The sequence below is a fragment of the Cryptomeria japonica genome, chromosome 5 (assembly GCF_030272615.1).
Source record: "Cryptomeria japonica chromosome 5, Sugi_1.0, whole genome shotgun sequence".
NCBI lineage: Eukaryota > Viridiplantae > Streptophyta > Pinopsida > Cupressales > Cupressaceae > Cryptomeria > Cryptomeria japonica.
Genome location: NC_081409.1, coordinates 411,516,721 through 411,540,272, shown reverse-complemented (window position 1 = coordinate 411,540,272; position 23,552 = coordinate 411,516,721). Strand labels below are relative to the sequence as shown.

General features: G+C 36.5%; 1 protein-coding gene across 1 annotated transcript in view; it reads right to left on the bottom strand.

Moving 5' to 3' along the window:
- Window positions 1-280: 280 nt before the first annotated feature.
- LOC131875945 (uncharacterized) overlaps window positions 281-23,552 on the bottom strand; it is a 39,136-nt gene continuing 15,864 nt past the window's right edge. The window contains exon 3 of the mRNA XM_059220683.1: window positions 281-750. Coding sequence (XP_059076666.1) covers window positions 281-750 — 470 coding nt within the window. The remainder of the gene's footprint in view (window positions 751-23,552) is intronic.

Below are 23,552 nucleotides of genomic sequence, written 5' to 3'. Positions count from 1 at the left end.
GAAATAGTTGATCCTCTTAGAGAACTTTACATGTGCTAATAAAGTTCCTGCACATACAAACCAACAATAAATTCTCATATGATAAAAGAAAAAGGCTTCCACATAGCATAAAATATTTTGTAAAAATATTTGCTAACAGTGGCTCTTTCTAGGGATGTATGTTCTCTTTAAGGACATAGCAAGATCCTAGTTATCTCTGGAAAGCAGACCAACATGAAAATTGAGAACAGAAAGCAACAAGAAAATTAAACTATTATGATACAAAAATACTCCCTGGTCATCAATACAAAAAATGCTTAAGATACTGAGTATGAACCGAGAACTCCTGCACTTGACCATCAGTATCCTGCAGGTAATAAGAGTTCTCTCCACTTTTTTCTAAAATGATGAAAGGTCCTAGCCAGAGTGCATCGAACTTTCCATGCTTCCCTTTATCCTGATCTTTGGCATTCCATTTTAACACCCATTCCCCTTCTTCAAAAGACATGTCACATGCCTTCCTATCATGTAAAGCCTTTACCATTTGTTGTCTTTGTAGGTTTCTTTCCTGAGCTTCCCTTCCAAATTCATCCAACTCAGCCAATGCCATCAACCTATCTTCCATAAAGTTTACTTCTTCTGAAACTTCTTCTGTAACAAATTTGTAAACTGGGAGCAAATTGTTTAAGGGTAATCGTACTTCTTTGCCATATACCAGCTCATATGGAGAAAATCCTATGGATTTCTTAAACGTCACTCTGTCAGCCCATACTGTTAAGACCAATTTTGAATCCCAAGCCTTCTTATTATTACCTAACATCCTTTTGATAATGTTCAACAAGTTTTTATTGTTGGATTCATGTTGTCCATTTCCCTGAGGGTGATAAGGTGATGAATATGACAAAGTAATACCATAGTTTTCACAGAAATCAGAGAACTCATATGATCTGAAGCACATCCCATTATCTACCACAATCTTCTGAGATACCCCAAACCTAGTCAAAATATTTTCCAAAAGAAACTTTATCACAACTTTGCTGGTAGCCTGTCTTGTGGGAATGGCTTCAACCCACTTAGTAAAATAATTTGTGGCCACCAAAATCTATTTATGCCCACCACTAGATTTGTTTTCTATCTCATCTATGAAGTCAATACCCCACATTTGAAATGGTTCCTCCGTATGCATGGGTTTGAGAGGAAGAGCTCCATTATACTTTAGCTTCCCTGAAAACTTTTGACAAGCCTCACATTTCCTGATATAAGTATGGCAATCTTTGAAAACTTGAGGCCAGTAATAACTGATATTTTGAATTTTATGAGCAATAGTCTTAGATGAGAAGTGACCCCCACATACACCATGTAAATCTTGTAAAACAACAGAGGCTTAACACTCATCTAAACATAATAAAAGAACATCATCTCTATTCTTCCAGTATAGGTCTCCATTAAGTAAAACATATCTAGATGTTTGAAGCTTTAAAGTTCTCTTCTGACTATCATTTAAATTATCCGGACATTTCATGTATTTTAGGTAATATACAATATTTTCATACCAAGGATACCTTTCAATGCTAATTTGTACATCCTCCAGCTCTACCTGATTTACTTGTGTTGCTTCAAGATTGGATTTTGCCATCAACTTCACTAGACCTTGACCTCTTACCAATTTTATGATTTGTAGCTCAATATTGAACTCTTGGATCTAGTTTATCCATCTGCATCTTCTCCCAGTAGTTTTTGTTTGTCTAAAAATGTCTTTAGCAGTAGCATTTGGTACATAGGCAATAACAGTGGCACCAACTAAATAGGGTCTAAAAGATTTCACAGCTTTCACAAGAGCATAAGCCTATTTTCCATTCAAAGCATAATTCAATTCTAATGCTTGTATTTTTTTGCTAAAAAATGCCACTAGTTGTTCATAACCCTCATCATTCTTTTGTAACATGATAGTAGTAATAGTATGGAATGAGGCAAATGAAAATACTTAAAAGGGTTTAGAAAAATTAGGTGATTTAAAACAGGGGCTTCCTTGATGGCTCTTTTGATATTTACAAAAGCTTCAAGAGCTTCATTAGTCCATTTTATTTCAACACCCTTTTTCAACATTTTAGCAATAGGCTTTATGATTTCAGAGGAATTTGAAACAAACCTTCTCACAAAGTTAATCTGACCAAAGAAAGATTGGATTGCTTTAACAGTTTTTGGAATTTGAATTTTATCAATAGCAGCAATCCTTTCTGGATCAATTCTAACTCCATCTTTTGAGACAATATGACCTAATAATTTTCCTTCAGTAACCCCAAAATGACATTTTTTAGGATTCAAAGATATGCCATATTCTAGTGCTCTAATAAATAAAAATTCCAGATCATCACAATAATTTTATGCCCTTTTAGAGTAAGCAGTCATATCATCCTGATACACTGCTAAGATGCAATAAATCATGCCCTCAAAGGCCATGTCCATAGCTCTCTGGAATGTAGCTCCTGCATTTGTCAGTCCAAAAGGCATCCTAGCATAAACATAGGTACCCTAAGGTGTAGTAAAAGCAGTTTTGAACTTTTCTGCCTCCCTAACTTTGACTTGATTATAGCTTGAGAAACCATCCATCATAGATAACAACTCATTCCCTATGACCTTTTGCAACAAAGCTTCAATGTTAGGCAAAGCATAGTTATCTTTCAAAGATGAAACATTTAGATTTATGAAATCTACACATAACCTAATATCACCATTTTTCTTTCTTACTGGTACTAAATTTGATACCCATGTTGAGTGCCTTATAGGCTCTATAATCCCTGCATTTCTCATTATCATTAACTCCTCCTTCATCTTAGGAGACAAGGTAGGATTTATAGGCCTTTTCTTTTGTCTGAAAGGTTTTGCATTAGGCCTCAAAGGTATCTCATGCTGGAACAAATCTTCCCTTTACTCTTTAAGGTCATCATATGACCAAGCGAAAACATGCCTATACTTCCTCAGTAGATTAATCTATTTTGTTCTGATTTTTAGTGTGAGCTTCCTCCCAATATACACTTCTCTTGGGTTGCTTTCACTTCCCAAGTTTACCTTTTCAACCTCCTCACATCCTCTTGAATTAGGCTTGAAATTCATTACATCTTTATCATCAAATATTCTTTCAAGCTGTGAGCTAGAGTTGAAGATCAAAGACACCCATCAGATGCAGGAAAACAAAGATCTGAAAGAGGTAGCTAATGCGATGATGATGTTGGTTAAGGATGTGGAAGAGTCTATAAAGATTTTCATTTGATATGTAATCTGGTTTTAGGTTGCCAGTTTCTCGTTGGCCTTATGCTGTTCTTTTCCTTGGCTGCTATTTTTTTTGTTGTTCTTGCAACCTTTCTATATTTCTTCTATTATTTCTAGTTTCTCTTTTGCTTATCTCCTCATTATGTAAGCGGGTTTCGGGTCCCTTAAAACCTGATTTTCCTTAATCAAAAACATTCTTTCAAGCTCTATTAATCCTTTTGGGATTTTATTAGTTTTTAGCTGTAATATTTTTTGCCCAAGTACAGTTGCTTTGTCATCTTTGTCCTCCACAAGTCCATTCCAATCAATCCGTTGGTGCTCATACTGATCTTCACAAAATAATTTTTTTAGTAAATTCATGTCATCATCAAAAACTTGCCAGCTTTTTACATTATCAGGCATTGACGATCTGGTCTTAACCTCCACTTGGGTAATGTCATCCAAAGGGACGTCGTTGTGCTTGATAGCCAAGTTTGCCATGAAGTCTGCCCAAATATTGTTGGATCTCTCAGTCCAATTGATGGAGAAGGTGTTGAATAATTCAATGTGATCCCAAACTTTGTTCCTGTAGTTTCTTAATTTTTCATTTTTTGCAGCAAATTTGCCTCTAACTTGTGAAATGGCTAATTTTGAATCACCATAAACCATTAGTAACTTGATACCATGCTTATTTGCTAGTTTAAGACCTAATAAGAGAGCCTCATATTTGGCAACATTATTACTACATTCAAAGGTCAACAAGAAAGAGTATTTAAAAAAAAAAATCATTAGGTGAAATAAGTACAACTCCTGCTCCATTTCCTTCCTTACTGCAGGCACCATCAAAGTATAATTTCCAAATTAAGTTTTCATTTTGTTTAACTATTTGTGTAACTTTACTGATCTCTAGAGGTTTAGAAATACTTACCTGAAATTTGTCCATATCTGACTGGCAAAAGTAAGTTGCTTCATCGAGATCAACCTCCTCTATGAGATATGGGGATCTTGGCTCTTTGTTTATCCTCGCCATTGTCCCTTTGACTAGAATAGTAGCATAGGATAGATTGAGTTGAACATGACCACCCACCAAATTTGACCATTACCTGGACAACAACATTCCATAGTTCATAGGAACTTGTACCACAGTGATGTTTGTTTTATATGTGGTATCTAGGCAAGCTGGAAACCTGAACTCTACATCTTTCATAATACCCACCACAGGTACATGGCATAACAATTACCATAAGGTGTGTCAACATGCATCCCTAGCTCTCTCATGACATCTTCAAGCATGATGTTCATTGCTGCCCCTGAATCTATCATACAATTCCTGACCATTTTATTGTTAATTAACAATGTCAAATAGAATGGATCAACTTGTGTGAGGCTTTTTGTGATAGATGTGCCTAAGTAGATTACTAGAGGATCCTCTTTCAACCTAGAAACATATTTGCTTGAATCACCAACATTTGATATAATCTTCAGGGTCTCATCCTTATATTCTGGAAATTTCATCACTTCAAGCAAAGGCATAGAAACTTTTACCTGAGACGACGCTTGAGACATGAAAGTTCCATAGTTTGAAGAAGGTTTACTGATCTGTTTCCTCTTGAATGGTTTGACTAATTTTGGCATTTCAATTTGTTTAGTTTTTTCCAGTTCCGCCCCTCTTGGCACTTGCATCCTTTCTCTTGGCCGCGTTACTATTGGTTCCACCCAATTTTGTGACCTTGGCAAAGATACCTGTTGGCTTGCCCTGCTCATTATTTACATTCCTACTCCTTAGTTGGTAATTACTTTTTACTTGTTCCACAGCTGAAATAGTGAAAGCTTTCTTCTCCTCTTCAGTCAGATTTCTCAAAGAAGGCACTGCTTCCTCCTGAAACAATTTTCTCAAGGCGGGGATATATTCATCATCATCAGAAAAAACCTATTGTATACCATATTGCAAATTTTCTCTTCTTTGATGTACATCAAAATATTCTTCTTCTTCAAATAAATCCTCATTTCTTCCCCAATATGGATTAGATGAGAGGGCATTCACAGTTGGTTCATAATCCTCATTTTTATCTTCCTCTTTTATCAAGCCCCGGGCAATCGTGCATTGGTCTGCAGTATGAGGCAAATTACATACATTACACCGTGGATACTCATCTACAAAGTTTGTGGTTTTCTTTAGTGTGTCAGGAGTCTCTTTGTTGGTATTTGGTTTTATTGGTTTTCCATCTTTCCAATTTGTGTTATATGGCATGTCATGCAACCTTGGCCTATTGTAACTTATTTGCTTATTGTTCTTGTATGGTGGCCTTTCATTATGATTTTTCTTACCCTTTAAGTCCTTGAGCATGTCCATGATTTCGGTAAGATCATCTTTCCTAGGAACTCTAGAATTGTACAACTTTGGATCATCTCTCTTAGTAACTTTCCCAGCCACCTTCCTATTATTTTCAATAGTAGTAGTTGTTTTGAATGCTTGTTGTAAAGTGTTAGGTCTATGAGACAAAATCTCATAATGTGTTTTGTTGTCAAAAGCACTTAAATAAAAGTTAATGAAAAATGAGTCAACTGGTCTGACATCTTTGGGTATTCTATTTAATACTTTATTAAATCTTTTATTAAATTTAGAAACTAATTCATTTTGATTCTTCCTTATTCTTGTTAATTAATGGGATGCAAATGAAGGATGGATCATTGTGATCTCCAAATTCTTCCAAGAATAGCATCACAAATTCCTGCCAGCTACAAATACATCTATCAGGAAGGCTTCTATACCATTCCCTTGCATCCTCTGTCAAAGACTGGACCAGCAACTTCATGAAAACATCTTCATGAGGAATCTCAAATTCTTCGATGATATTTTTTACATTAATAACATGCTGCTCTGCTGAATCAACTCCATTTTTTGAAAATTTTGGGATTGCTAATCTCAAATCATTAGTAATCTGATTTGGGTAACCAACAATGTCGATGAAATCCAATTGTCTCTACCTTTCAATGATTAAGGGTTGCTTGCCAACATGATGGTTGCTTTGATTGTTCATAATTCCACTATTGTTGCCATAGTTTCCATTATTACCATTGTTTCCACTCCCATTATTATTGCCATTATTTTTACCATTGTTCCTACCTCCACCATTGCCACTTCCATGAATGCCATTGTTACCTCTATTTTGTCCATTATTTTGATTTCTGCCACACCCATTATTTCCTATATGGTTACCCCTATTTTTGTTAATCCGGTTCCCATTATTTCCCCCATCTCCATTACTTCTTCCATCCTCTTGCCTCTCTTCACTTTGATCCCTATGCACATCCCTCTATCTTCTATTTTCACTCACCAATGGGCTATCATAGGTTACAAAAGGCTGGTCCATTCTCCTCATATGAGGGGGACTATATTTTGGAACTACTTGTCTACTTGTTTCACCTCTCTCTTCTCCTACCTTGTTTGTCTTGGGGCTTGAAATATTATTTCTATATATTCCTAGTTTCTGTAACACCCAATCCGGTTGCCTTTTCCTCGCCATCTTGGCATCATCAGCACTCATATCACCCATCTTAAGAATAAGATCATCCCACTATTTTTCTTCTTGTTCCTCAGCATTCATGATCTCATCATGGCTATGTCTATTATCCTTTGGATTTATTTTATAAAAAGGATTCTCCTCTCTATTCTCAGATTTGCCAACAGATGAAGAATCTTCCTCCCTACTAGGAAATCTCTGATATCCTTCAAATGCCATCTTTGATTTTTTCCCTTTGTTGCTTTTCTTGGGACTCAATTGAACAAGATCTTCTTGTCCTTTGTGCAGAGACCTCCTCCCCTACATAAATCTTAATGACAAATTTCTAGGAGTTTCTCTTATTTTCTCAACATACCAATTATTACTCATGTATTACATGTAGAGTCACCACCTCCTAAGAGGAACAAATCTTTTACTAATCTTCTGAGCTTTTTCCTCCAGCAAAGTCTGAAATGAAACCACCAAAAATTTTGAATACTTCTTATCACAATTCCCTAGCAGAGTCGCCAATCTGTTGGTTCCCAAAACCATAGATTGGAAAACTTAAGGGTTTTCCAAATCCTGAACTAATCCAACTAGCCTTGGCCAATGAACAGGGATGGTCAAAGACCAAATCCCTCTGCACTTAAGGCTCCATTGAACCTAGGTGGGTATACCTCTTCCTCTCAAGCACAAAAGAGATTGTTTAAAGTGGATTTAAGCCTTTTAGAAAATTACAAAAACTGGGAAATTGTTGTTCTGCAATTTATGCTTTATTATGTGCTTTAAGTAAATGCCTTTGAAAAGAAATGAAAATGATTATAATAGTATTGTGAGACTAAGAAGGCTTTCAAGACTTAAAATAAATATGTAAAGATCAGTTAATATAGAATTGAGGAAGAATGTTTCTCTATCAAGGACCTTGAATGCATGACCAACCAAAACCTTAAAAGATAAATAGCAAACCAGTGCCTCTGTCCAGGGGTATTATGGACACAGAATCCTATCAACTCCTAAGAAAATATTAATCATCAACTATGAAGGTTTCAGTATGTGTTACACAACAATGAAGAACCCAATCTCATATTTAATGTAACAGCATGTGATGGCACATCATAGCAAATCATATGCCAGATTTATCAAGAGGACAAAATAACTCATCAACATAGAAGTATGCACAATACTTAGGAAAAGAAACAATGAACCTTCATATATTAATCCTTTAGAGATGATTTGCATACACAAGCTACACTTGAAGATACTCCGTTACAATCTGTTTGCATAAAAAGATACCTCTTTGTTTTATAGACTTCCCTAATACATATAACTTGCAGTCCTACTAGGCAGTATGTTTTTTCTGACTACCAGATGCCTTTACATACAAAAGGAATCATTATAAATATATATGTATATGCTAAGAGATATGAATGGAAGGACACACCCCTCCATTATCCTAAGAACTAATTGAACAGCAACTAAACAACTTAACTAAATCATAAATTACATTACAAAAACTAAAACAATGCACTAAGACTTTCGATGCAGCCACTGTCCACACTTCTGAATATGCTGCAAATAGCCCACATCCTTACAGGTTGTAGCGTTGAAGATCACATCCCTCGCTGCATTCTCGATCGTCTAAAAGTTCTTGAACTGGTCGGTCATGTCATTCATATCAAGGATATTTGTTTTGGTAATGGCTTGGGCTGCACTAAGTAAAGACTTACACTTAGAAAGCCATATGGTTTTATCTTTAATTACCCCTGCATCATCTACCAAATGGGTAACCCACACTGAACAATTTGCTGGCACTCATCGAATTCAGATTTCAATTCCTTTTTTATTTCATCATGTGTGTCGAGCAAACCCTGAACCTTCTTCTTTACTTTTTCTCTGGTCGATGCATCTTGTAGCAACAAGTTAAGTCTATCTCGAATTCTGGTGTTTGAAACCATATTGTCCATGTTCCTCTGATATACTTCCCAGAACTCTTTCAATGCCTTCTCCATATTGTCGTATCTTTTACTCGGCAAAACACAAGTAGTGTCAACCCTGATGCTCTTCATCTCCCTCTTCAACCTAGTATGCTCATAAGCTAATTTTTCAAATTTCTTCTTCCATTGACCTCTTGAATCAGTAATTTGAGGGATTGGATGCCCACTCCTCTTAAGGGTTTCTTCATATAAGGCCTTAGATTTATTCTTCTCTGCTATCTCATTTTTCATTTGGGCCTTGTTAAATTTTGAAATATTAATACCTATGTCAGCCATGATCATAGGATATACCTCTCCAACTTTCAAGGTCATCATGTGACCAAAAGCTTTATCCACATCTATGATTTTTTGCCTTTTATGGGGAGGGTATAAGGCCCACATCAACATTTCTTCCTCATTCGAATCATACCTTGATCCAATAAAAATATCTTTTACTCCTTGTATATTCAATTTCATGTCCTTATTGTCTGAGTGCAACAAAGAATCAAAGATAAACGAGGCACTTAGGTCCCAACTTGGAAACATAATTATTCTAGCCTCTACTAGTAGTTGCCTCCCCTTCTTCGCTTTGTGGATAGCGAGGTTCCAACCCTGATATGTAGTATCCATTTTTTTGTATTCTTTTTCCAAATCCACAAATGATAAAGGCACATTTGCCTCCAGATCCATTGCAAAAACCTCCTGAATTGTAGCTACTGCAAAGTGAACAAAAGTAGTCCCATCGGGCAACAAAATGCATCATTTGTTTGCATCATAATGTCTTACCAGGAGCTTCAATAAGTCAATATTTACAAAGACATTAGGTACCATGAGTTTACCTAAATTAGTATTCCATGGGTTTGAAATCGGCAAAGTCTCATCCCTGTGGAGGTAATGAACAAGAAATAACTCATCCTCACGCACTGTTGTGACTACATCTCCAGTCTCTTTGTATTTGTCCTCTAGCTGGTCATGAATAGGCAAATTTGCCTTAGCTCTACATGACCTAGCTTTTGGAGAACTCATCTGATCTATCATATCTTGGTTTAATTTTCTTCGAGCCTCACTGACTTCACCCTTTGATTTTTTCATAGTGGTACTAGATACTTCAACAACCTTTCACTTCCCTTTTGAGCTTGACCCTTCCGTCTCTGTAAATTTCTTTACTCTATGCTCATTAGCTTAGACTATTTCTCAATAGACACCTAATATCTTCTGCAATAGCTCTATGCGAAATGTTGTTATGCAACACTGGTTATATATCCCAGGGAGTCCAATTTTTTAATTAATTACCACAATTCTGATGGATTTGCTTCGTTTTGCGATGGACCTACTCAATATATGCATTTAATTGAAGCCATTTTATCATTTTTTCACATCAAGACCTCCAACGGCTAATCGACAAGCCTGTTCTTTATGATTCAATTGTTTGGCACCATTTGTTATGACTTTACCGCTTTTCACCTTCTGATCGGCACAAGCTATCCCGACCAACTTATCGGGTCTCAGGATAGCATTTTTTGTCCTATCCCGATGGTTCACTTTATCCCGATGAGCACTCCTTCAGTTTTAGCTATGCTTTTAGTTTTAATGCTCCATCGAAATAACTCTCCTCGATGTCATCGCCATCGGTTTTCTCTTACTTAACCCATCGGGTATCGACATATTTCATTTTATGTCCCTCCAATGCCCCAATGATCTCAACATACCATTCCGTATTCTGACTAATTCCCTCACATTATCGGCATAACTCACCCCGAAGAACTCCTAGCAACTCACCATCCACCTTAACAGTCCTATCGGGACTCGGCATAGCATAAAATTTCTTCTTCCGATGTCCCAATGAGTCCTCACTTATTGTTTACTTTATCGATATAGTCTACACCAATATCCCCGCAGGCGCTTCTATCTTCATCATGGGTCGGAATAGCCTTTTTCTATTCCTCCTGAAGTCCTTATAAGTCTCTGATGCACCTTTATTCTTTATACCTCTGAGTCTGTTTTATCAGTATAGGTAATATAGATAGTTCCGCCCTCCGATTCTTCAAGTCATCGAGGATTAGCCTAACCATTTTTGGACTACTTCGATATGGTCCTTTTTTCCGATGGGCCTGCCTTCGGTTCCCTTCAGTCATCGGGTATCGGGATAAACTTTTCTCATTACTTCCGATCTACCGATACTATAAGTCCATGATTCGCTTTGCCTTATCATCACAAGTTACACCGATGGCTTCATAGGTTATCGGTATAACAATTTCTACATTTTTCCTATAAGCCGATATATGCCGATAGAAAACAACTATCTTTTGCTTCATCGGAACAAGCTATCCTGATGGTATGACTTATTCAAGAGTGTGCACCGTGTTGAGTATTTTTTAAGCACTCCAACGATTCCGCCTTCTATTTTATCGGTATAAGTCATGCCGATAGTCTTTCTTTTTCTTGCCAAAGTTGTTTCATCGGGATTACTTATGCTGATAATTGAAATTTTGCAATCCAACACAAATGAGCCATCTATCTTGAATATTGGTGATCCCAACATTTTCCCACAGGGTCTGATATATACTAGAAGACAATCCTAGATCATAGAACAATGACTTATCTACTGACAAACATTTCCATAATGGATTCCTTGTGTAGTCTATACTTAGTGCATGCCCTTAGTGTGCCCAAGTGATACCTTGATACTCTTGAAATAGTTGATCCTTTTAGAGAACTTTACCTGTGCTAATAAAGTTCCTGCACATACAAACCAACAATAAATGCTCATATGATAAAAGAAAAAGGCTTCCACATAGAAAAAAATATTTTGTAAAAATATGTGCTAACACATCATATATGATAGGGATAAATCCATCAAACACAAACTCAAGCTTCAAGTGGAACAACTCACTGCAGTGTTAATTAAGATCACTTTGTCTTTTGAAGTGATCAAACCAATGGGCTCGCCTGTGGAGGAAGGATCCATTAGAAAATTTGAATGTATTGGAGCACAAGGGAGAGCATTGAATGTATGGATAGATTGAATTCTCTCTTAAGGTACACACTTTTTTAATTCATCTATCAAGTTGTTGAGCAATTTGAATAGTATAAGGTCTGAACTAGACCAAACACTTGATTTACTTTCTCAAGAACTAGAAACACAAGAGAAGGACCTTGAAAGTTGGACAAATCTTAAGGACTTCAAACTAGAAATTTTGGTGGACAATGGAGTGATCCTCACCAAGAAGATGTATATATAGAAAAGAAAGGAAATCAAACTTCAAAAAGAAACTCCCAAGCAATTAATCAAGGATTTGTAAGATGAGAAGGAGGAATGTATGAAAAAGGAGGTTGATATCACTACCAAGGCCTTTGAGTTTCCTTGCAAATTTCTCGATGAGAATCAGAAGCCACTCCCTATAGACTCAATTATCCAAGAGTTCAATGCATTGGTCAAGAAGGAGATAGAGTCAAAAGAATTCATCCTAACATCACTTAATAAGTTGATGGATTATCATATGGTATTGGATAACTTTGGAAAAAATTTGAAGAAGCATGATAAAGGATGTATTAGCATAGAAGATTCGGTTACACTAGTTCATGCTATTTATAGCCTTACCTCGAGACCAGATGAATAATAAATGCACATTGCCCTCCAAAAGTTTGAAGAATTTCTAACAAAGAACACTGAAGAAATACAAGTGTCTCTAGACACTTAGTATATTTTTATGCTTTTTGGGTTGTAGTTTATTTTTTGTTATCGATATTTTACATGTCTTTTTGTATATATGAAATTGCATGTAAAAGTTGAAGTACAAGTCCTAAATCAAATCATACCGTACTTGAATAACTCAAATAAGTTATAGGGTTCCCATTTTTTCTCAAGGCTCTTCTCTATATAAAGGAGAGGTCTCTTTGTAAATATCCATCTTTAATTTATGCATTGAAACTCTATTAGTTTGAGGAACAATTTGAAACATTGAGCTTAAGCTATAAATCAGAATTTTCAATCAATATATAAAGAAGATTAGCATCCAACCTTTGTTTTGGATTCAGTGTGTGGAAGAAGTGAGATTGTTCTTATGTCATTCTTGTTTCATCATCTTATATTGATTGAAAGTGTGCATTGTGATAAAGGTAATAATTTAAAGAGAGTCAAATCTAATATCGTAGACTTTGTGCTACGCTATTATGGTTGAAGATATCATTATACAATTGGTAATAGTTGAAGACTTTATGCTATCTTTTGTTATCAGATTAAAGTAGTTAAATTGGATTGTGTATGTAAGACTTTGTGTTACATGTACATCATAATATTGTTAATTTGATCAAGTGGTTGAAACAATGAAATACTTTGAGCTTGCGTTAGTTTCTTGTTTCTAGTTTAGGATTCATAGGTTCACATTTCAGTTATTCTTACACCTAAATATTTTAGATATCGATTATGTGGCCAAAATTAGTATCAATTTATAACAATGAATAGTTTATTTTAAAATAAGAGAATAGAAAAAACATCTATCATGAAGAAAGAGGGTAAGGTGAGTGTATCATCCATTGAATAGGTTAGAGAATATATGTAATTTTAGATACTAGTTGTTGAAACACCACAAGAAGGCATCCTCCCCTTTTCAAGGAGAGATATAATTATCTCACCATAGCTATTACTGGATCTACCATTTTGTAATCAATCGCTTGATTACAAAATATTCATCCAACGTGATTTTATTCTCATTCTCTTGAAAATTGTAAACCATTTAAAGAATTTGTTCAAGACCAATATGATCAAGCTTGCATAGCTCTTACAATTGATCTTGCATTTTTTTTTGGTGAAAAGGTAGTGCCTTAGCACTCCATTCACCTTATTATGTTGCTCTTCATCCTATGACATAAGTATTTTAACTTTATTATGGGATTTGTCATGTGTGGTGATGCATCCTCAATTCAAATCATACTTGGACAACAAAATAGTCTTTCTCTCCTTGTTTGGGGGGAAAGAATCATAAATTCAATTCTCTCTCCTTTTTGAAGATTGTCTCTTCTTTTGAGTTGTATTTTTCACAACTTGGTGTCCTTTCTTGCATTCAATTTTCATTCATGCAAGTACATGTGTGCTCCTTGGTTAGGAACTATTCTCTGCTTGAAGTGGTACATCTTTTATGTATAATCTCTCTTTGGAGGGATTTTGATCCTTCTCTTTGTCACTATGCTTGGGGGCATTGATTTTGTCTTCTATCTCCTATATTTTCTAAGGATCTACTTTTTCTAGGATGAGTGTTGTTTGCTTATGATATGACACCATTCTTTATATGAAGTCATTTGTTTGTTTTAGGATTTTATCTTATGCAAGAGGTGTGTACCCTTGATTAAACCTCTTCTTCAACTGATAATGTATGTCTATTATAAATGAACCCCTCACTTAGGGTCAAAAGTGTGTTATCCTTCATCAAGAATCCCTTTACCTAGCAATAGGAGGGAGGTATGAATTCTTGTTCTTCATTTCTTTTGGTTAATGATGTTATTTTTTCTCAAAATATCCTCTTAGATGTAGGTGTATTTGAGAAAATGTCTCTTCCTCCTTCTCCTCCAAATGATTGCCTTTATACTTGTTGCAAGGTATCTATTTTACAATTATCTTTTCCTTGTTTATAAGAGGCATGCCTCTTAAGATTGGATTTATGTACATTGTTGCCTAAAGGATATCTCCTAGGTGATGAAGGTGGGTATCCTTGTTTCTATCTTCCTTAAGACGTAAACATACTGCTATGTTGACATCTTAAGGAGGGGACATACATCACGTCTTCCTTGTACCATATTTTTATTCAAATTGTGGATTACCTAACATAATGTCTTGCTTGGTTATCCTTTTTCTTATATAGGTTTGTGTATGCTTGAAAATAGACCTAAGTCTTAGACAAGATGCTTCATTCCTAAAACCAAACACAATCCTTTTATATGTCTTACACGGGATTTACATGCTCAAAATGAGATGTTTTCATTCTTGAAACCAAACATTTTTTTTTCAATTGCATGTCTTATATAGGTTTTTACATGCTTGAAACCAAATCTAAAGTCTTAGATGATATGTTTTGATCCTAAAAATAGATAATGGCATATGCAATAAAGTGAGTTGACTAGCATAACACATCTTGCAATACCTTTCAGATCTTCCTTTCCAACTTCTTTAAGGTAGGTTGACTAGCATATCACAACATGCTAGATTATTCAACTGACCTTGTGTAGTAGTTTTGAGATGAGTGGAACTAGCATAACAGAACTTGCTAGACTATTTTTACTCTCCTTCTCTACATGAATCACACAACATAACACAACTTATTTTCACATGAGTATTCCTGTTCCCATGGATCACCTAGCATAATACAACTTGCTAGGCTATGACTCCAAGGTCTCTCTTTCTTTTATTCTCATGGATCGCCTAGTGTTGGGACTCATTAAATTTGAGTGAATTTGAGAGGCCCATTTCAAAATTTTGCTCTGTATTTCCAAATGATCATAAAATGAGTCAGTTTGAATGGCCTAGTTAGAAAGAGGGTAAAATGGAGCCAGTTGATTTTCAAAGGGTAAGGCTTGGGAAGTGTGTCCTACACCTTTCATTTAGCTAATGAAGTTTTCTACAACTTTCAGATTTCAGTTTGGATCATTTTATCAGGTACCCATTTCAAGGGGTGAGCTGAAAGTGCATTTTAGGTGCAAATGCAGATTTTACCAAGTACCCAACTTTGAGTGCTTATATCTTTTACCATGCTAATCGTCATGATAAAAATCTAAGTGGAATGAATTCTATGCATAAAAGTGTGCCTCCGTGCAAAATTTCAAGTCTTCACGAATTCATTTTCTCTGTTTAGCAAGCTCAATCTGTTTGCAGTTTGTGATGTTTGACAAGTCCCTGTTTCAGCTGCTAGTCAGAGCCCTGTTTTGCATAAGTGTAAAAGTTGCCTCAATGAATGTCATGTCAAAATGTTTGTTTCAGGATATTGTTGGTATAAATGACAAGCTATGTTTCTAGTTTCAAGCTCCTGCCAATCTGTTTAATCGGTTTTCAAAAGGGTTTCTTGAGCCATCTGTTTCAATGTTTCGTACTTTCATTGCTATATCAGTTAAAGTGGCCATTTTCATGAGCACACCATTTGCACCCAGTCAGCCTTTTGGTCAAACTGAGCATTCTAAGTTTTGATATGTACTTCAAGGTACCTATGCCTCAAATTTTAGGGTCTACAAAAATCATTTGATATTTTTAAGAAAGGCATCATGAGTTGCCTGCGCATTGACTTCATCAGGTCCGCAATGTCGACAAAGCCAGTTGGTCATCTTTGAACATTAATATCTCTTCACTCAGGATTCGTCTTGAGAAACCGCTTGGTAGAGTTCATGTTTGTATATTAGGGTACATGCTTGTTAGTTGGCAAAGTCCAAAAAGGTGTTTTGACCAGTTTGAAAATTACGTCTTTGCGATTAAATGCGAAAATGTGGCGCAGGCACCTGAAAGTTGCAAAACTCAGTTTAATGATCCGAAAATGGCACCGATCGATTCCAGAGGTATGTTTAAGGTCCATGAGGCATTTTAAAGGTCATTTGCATGAAAATGAAAAAAAAAATTAGCCGGACCCACTTTGGGGCCCGACCTGGATAAATGCCTATGCATTAATTTTATGGTGAAATGGTCTTAATTCATGGTGATGCATATCAATACCAGCAATTGTATTTGGCAATTTGGTTTATTGAGAGTTTGATGGACTGCAGTAGACTTGATCCTTGATCCTCGAGATGGAATATGTAATGCAACTAGCTTGTGTAATGCATTTTTTTTACTTTGGCAACAGGGAAGGGCATTAAAAGAAGCTTTCATGTAAGTGCCATTGGCAGGCATAGTGCCAAGTCCTCCGTGCAAACGACATGTGACTAAGGCATTTATAATCTTCAAGCAAATACATTGATCAACATCTATGCAAATTATGGAGCATTAACAAGGGACATGAAAAGTGAGAAGGCTTTAGTAACCTTCTGGCAAATGCAAATTAGTAGGTTGAAACCGTTTTCCTCCCTTGGTGCATGGTATATCAAACAACAAACTTTCAGCATGTGCAATTGGCAAGTTTAATGTCAATACTTCTGTATAGTGTGGCATGGGAAGTAGTTAAAACCCCAGTAAATGCATAACACCCCCCCCTTGTGCAGTGTTTGGAGAAGAGGCAATATGAAATAGTTTCAGACAAATGAACAAATGAAAGTAGTAGCTGGAGAGTGGAAATGGAGAGGGGCAATGTTGAAAGCAATAGAAAATGCAATCTACAGGTCAAAGTCCTCTACGTGGTGTTTGGGAGGCAATAGAAACCATTAAGCAAATGCAATCTCCTCCTTGCCTGTGCCTGAATGTGGCCTGAGGGTTCAAAGAAGTAATGAAGATAACAGCAATATGCAATGGCATGGTGAGTAGACCATGTTAAGCCTTCAGCAAACAGGTAAATGGCTCAAACCTTCAAGCAAAATGTTGTTGGCAGGCATAAAGCCAGTTCAATGCATCAAACCTTGCCCAAAGCATCCTCCCTGTGTGGTAAATCTGCTGGAGTGGTAGCACAAATCATGGAGGAGAACCTTTTTTTAGTATTCAACCAAATGCATTGGCAGATTTAAAGCTAATTTCCCCTACGTGGAGTGGAGTTTGGGCAGCAATAGAATTTGAAACAAATGCATTTGGCAGGTGTAAAGTTGTGTTTTCCTCGAGTGTGGCGTGGGAAAGGCATTTGAAGCCTTCAAGTAAATGTAAGGGGCAAGGTTAAAACATGAAACTTTCAGGCAAACTCAAAGAAATCTTTCAGAATGCACAGTCCCAGGCTAAATGCCATTATCCCACATTCGTTGGGCGAAGGGATATTTTAGTATTTAAAAGCAACACTCCACACAAGTATAATGTCAAATCTTAAAGGCTTTTGACACAAGGTGTCGCTTGGGTGCTCAAGTGGACCCCACGCGTGTAGGTGCACTTCCCAAGGAGGCTGAGTGGTGACCAGGTGGACCCCATGTGGGCATGAATCTCAAGGTAGGTGAGTTTTGTAGAGAAAGAATGGATTAATTGGTGAGCAAGTTCGTCGAAGATCTACAGTGTGTGTTGATTCGCGAAGGTAAGATGATCGAGAGTTAAGCTTCGCAAAATGGCGAAAAGCATGTGCAGAAAAATGAAGGTTAGGTGAAGGTTCAAGATCGTGCATCTTGGAGATGATCCGATAGTCGGTGCTATTTCGTGAGGCAAAGATGCACGCTCATTACCCTTCGTGAAATGGCAAAAGGTGACATGGCAGGTCCAGGTGGAGGTCCAGCTTGCGGGTCTCGCTAAGGTGGCGATGAGGTGGCATACAAGTGGCAGTCCAATGGCGGTGACGTGGTGAACAACTGGTGAAAGGTGAGGTGTCATCCCAGGTGGCACCCAGTGGACCCATCAATGAATCACAAGCTGCCATGTGGCAGGGCGTCAGGAGTTAAAAGGGTGAAAAATCAAAATTAAATGCATAGTTGAAACTATAGGAAAAAAATTGAAAAATTTAAATGACAGAGGCACATGAGTGATTAATTCTCTTAGAGGTTAATGTTTTGCCAAATATGCAGCTATTATATATCATTGGAAAGCTCTCAGAATAAGGAATTGAATCATGCATTTAGTTTTAACAAATATGGGATATTTTGAGAGAATTTTGCACGAGAAGGAGGGAGAAAAAGAATTTCAATTAGAAAAGAAGACACTTGGCAGTGTGTTATGCAGATTTGATCTTTTTTCCCTCCTCTTCTTATTCCCCTTTTATTCTCAATTGTAAGGGTTCCATAAATTTGGAGAAATGCTCCAGATTTTCATGGTTTAGAATTCTGAGTTTTCTTCAAGATTGTACAGGGCAGGGCTTTTCTTTCAGTAATGGAGTTCAATTCTTTGTTGTAGGTGTTCTTAGTTGCAGGTTCTTGTGTACGTAAGGTATGCTCAAATTTGCACAGAATTTGTCTCTGAAGTGTATTGTCATTTTATTCAAATACGATTCTTAAGGAGGATCAAGTTGGTCATGAGCAGCTATGTCTGTGAGTGTAATGCTTGTTTGTAGGTAATCTTCAAGGAAGATTTTAAACTCTGTGAGCAAACATTAATAAAATAGGGTTCATGTTTTTGGATCTGATATTTTCTGTGGATGAGCTGAGTAATGCATTTATGCAAGGCATTAAATGTAGGAATACTTAAGAATGAAGATGGATCTGTAGTATAAGTTTTCATCTATAGTTTGATGTGTGACTCTGTTGCCCTTGGATAAGGCACTGATCTTGCAATTAAGGGGATTCTCAAACCAATTTAAAATCCAATTAGAATATCTTTATTTTATGTTATGTTTTGAAATGTTTCATCTATCTCATGCTCAAGCATAGCTGAGTTGTATGCGTAGATCTAGCCCATTTGCAGTAACCCACTTGTTGTTGAGCCCTGGTGAGATCTATCTGCTTCTGTTGATGTTGTCATAGGTGTGTAATGGGTTTAATTTTAAGCATCAAAGGTACACCCACCTAGGTTTTGCAGAGCCTGAAGAGTAGAAGGATTCATATCCTTGTCATGTTGTCCAAGCCCTAAGGTTCTTCATAGATTGAATTGGCTACTTCATAGATCAATTGTAGGTGTACTTAGGTTAATCAGTTTTGATGAACAACACCTAGCATAATGCATCTTGCTAGTTTGTGGCATCTATATTCTCTCCCTTTTCCTCCCCTTGAGCTCATATCTTTGCTACTCGTTGTATCATGGTTCATCACTCGATGCATGCTCTTTCTCTTTTTATGTGATCAATGTTGGTATGAAAGTTGATCCTGGTCTTTTGTTCTACCTAGTTCCATTTTCATACTATACATTTTGGTGAACATAAGACCAAGATCCGCTTTCATACCAACATTGGAATATGAAATCACTTATAAGAATGATCATATTTGAATAACTCTTGTAAAAGAGATTCAAATGACACTTATAGGGTTTAATATAACTTCATCACTACTCTGAAAAGTGAATGAACTATGGAGATAATGTTGGGAGAATCCAAAATTATAAGAAAAGTATGAGGGAAAATGAATATTAAAGTTATTGTAACAGACTAGTATAACTACAGAACTAGAGAAACAAACATAGAAATAGGAGGAGATTCTAACTATGCACCTATGACTAAAATCCGATATTGATCTAGCAGGACCAGAGCACCTAAACACCTCAGTCTTCTGAGGTTGAGCTACTATTAGAAGATCTAAATCTGGAGACTATTTGAGTGCCACAACTAAAAACAAATACAAAATTCTGAGGACTAGGGTGTCCCATCACTGTGACCCTAGGACAGGGGTGCCCCACCACTCTGGTCCCTAAAAACTATGTTCAAATTTTAGGGATAGGCCTATACTAGTTTCTTGATGTTGTATGAGGTATTCTTTCTTCATCGGGTACACGTAGTTGCACACAAGAGAAAAGAAAGGGGTTGTGGATAGGGGTTTGCCTTAGGTTTGTTAGGATTCCCAAAGATACTGAGAGGGGGGGTGAATCAGTATCTGACCGGTATAATAATTTTCTTAACTTATAGCATGAAAAGCATACCAAAACTATGTACCGGTAAACCAAAAATAATGCAATAAATAAGAGCAATAACCACAACATAAGAGATACACCATAACACAATATTTTTTAATGAGGAAACCCGATGTGTGAACAACCTCGGTGGGATTTGTGACCCATAATATTTTCTTACTGGCCAATAAGAGAATATTACTGCTTACAATAGGGGCTTGTACATGTAGGAAGGCCAAGTGCCTAGAGCTCACTGCTCAATTACAAAAAGAAGTCACACTGACTTGCAAAATGGATTATACAAATCCAATGTCTTGTATTGCTTCAGATCAGCATCTACTATGCTAGATTCAGTACCGGTTTAAGCTCTGCAATATACATAAACCCTTATCCAATATCTGCCTTACAATTCACATATTAGGTCTGCATTAATCCTTTCATCTATTACTGCTCCTAAATGATCTATAATGACCTCATACATATATGAGTCATATTACAATCCACCAAGTCGGCTTACAAAATATTTAACAATTAAATACAAAATACATTTAAATAAGATTCCTATCAGCCATGGTGTTGGTGATCAATCTTTTTGGTGTCAGTGATCTATGTGTCGGTGTTGAGTCTATCGATGTCGGTGCCTACCGGTAGCATAAGATTGCCAGGTTGCCATCAATGAAAATAACTTCAATCACCTACAATTTCTCATTGGAGTGTGCATTTGCCAACAATATCCCCCTTTGGCATTGATGGCAACACTCATGAGAAAAAATCAAAAAACTGTCCAAAGATGTTGTCCAAAAAGAATCTGCCAAAATTGTCTTACCAAAACTGTGTTGTCAAAAATGTATGCTCCCCCTGAGCTGATCATGTCTTTGTTCTGATCATTTTTCTCATTCCCACTACTCCCCCTTTGACATTAATGACAAAGGTTGTCATTCACTATCAGTGGAGTGTGGTTCCTGCCTAGATCCTTGTAACCGGGGGGTTACAATCTGGAAAAGATCTGCCCATACCAAATTTAGATTGTCGCTGAACTTTTACTATCCTTTAATGCCTCTTATGTTCTCTGAACTGTACCAATTAGTATGTGCATTTTCTCTTCTGGTATCTTAAGTCCGAGAACCAGAGCCTCAGAAATTTCTTTTCTCAAAGAAATGAGGTAATCTAGTTTAGGACCTAGTTTGCATTTTAAGTTCTTTGCCTTATCCTTTATCTTCTGTCTTTTTCTAACTTCTCTATTTTCTCTTCAAGATCTGCAATGTTCTTTTCAATTTCCAAAAATGAATCCGATGATCCTATTAAATTTTCAACAATATTGTTAATTTCTTCTTGAGCTTTTTGATCTCTGGATCTATGTTCTCTGTCAAAATATTAGTTTTCCAGGTATCTCTGTACAGTTTCTTAAAATCCAAAATTGTTTCTCCTAGTGCCAGTAATAAGGTTTCCATTTTCTCCTTATTATTCTTGACTATTTCCTCAAAGAATTTGTCTTTTTCCTTAATCATTCTCTCTCTAAATGTGTCCTCATTTATCTGATCAACTGTCAAAATGTTACTGGTGACGTATTTAGACAATGTGTCTAGTTAACCTAAAGAATCTTTACTTCCTACAATGCACTTGGGTGCTATCAATTTAAGAATAGGAATTGTGTCATCAATATCCTTATAGGCTTGTGCATTACACTCAGTGATCTTCTTAATAGACTCCAATAATAGCTCTGTCATGTTCATTGGTCTGAACTCTGTCATTGAGGTACCGGATGTCTGCCCAACTGTTTTCACAATTTCCATGTTATCTATTGTAGTAGTAATTGTTAGGTCCCAGAGACAACTGAGAGGGGGGGTGAATCAGTTGTCAAATAAATTTAAACCAAAAACAACTTAACCAACTTAATTCTTAATACTGGTAAACTAGCTCAATATGTCGGTAGACAGTTTTAATAGTTAATTGCTATACTGGTAAGGATTAGTGCATGAAACATAAACACAAAGTTATCCACAACACATAATACCAATATTTTTACGTGGAAACCCTGTAAGGGGAAAAACCATGGTGGGAAACCTTACCCACAATCAAATGATACTACTGCAGATAGTAAGTGTACATAAATGGGGTCTACACATGCAGAAAGGCCAACCGCCTAGAGCTCACTGCTCAATCACAAAATGGGAGTCACACTGACTACAGTTGGATGGTTAAATCTAATAAGAATGTACTACATAAAATAGCATCTTCATATGCTGGATTCAATACCGGTGTAGTTCTACTTGTCTTCACAAAAACCCGCCTTCAATCTTCAAATGATGTCTGCATGTATAGCTCTGCTTATTCTCGCATATACCTTCACACAATCCTTTTTCGCATTCCACATTTGATCTTACAAATAAGATCTTACATTTATACCATAACCTAAGACCAATTTTAGTAGGTCGGCTCTACAAGATATTACAATAAAAACATTTTACAAACAATATAATATCCAATGCAATAACCGATTGAATATGTTAGCTTAATGCATTTACAACAATAATTAATCATCTCCATAGCGTGCCATGTTGATCTGGAAAGAAAAACCTGTCGGAGTAACCCTAGGCCTATTTGTCGGTAACAACAAATATGCAACTATGATTATACCAATGAACAAAACTTTAGGACAAGATGTCCAAATGATGTCTTCGACATAACCATGTGTTTTCCATATCATTCCAAGTGTCGGTGATCATTATATCTTGCCGGTGTACCAGATACCAGTGACTGTGCATGAGTCACTTGCTTGTCGGTGAATGTTGTTGATTCTCCAAAGTGCCAGAATTGATAAGAGTTTAGTAGGTGTTGACATCAATGACAAAACCATACCAAAATACCAACAATCTCCCCCTTTGGCATTGATGGCAACACAAGATGCCATCAAAGTGCCAAAATAGAAATGCCAAGTACCAAAAACCAACAATCTCCAAAAAGATCATAAACAGAAATCAAAATACAGATACAGAGAGTAATAACCTCTCCTAAACAACAATCTCTCCCCCTAGGAGCAACATGTGTTTTCCTTGTGTTTTTCAAAGTTTTTCCATACCAATCTCTCCCCCTTTGACATCAAATGCCAAAGCTACAATAAAACCAAGTTCATATACAAAATACCAATCAATTCAATATACCAACTACTCCCCCTGAGAAGTAGCTTCCCATCAAAGACCGGAATAAAAGATTTATGTGTTAATTCTATCGGTTGATGACAATCATCAACTGTCTAAGTCTCTACCGGTGGTGGTATGACTC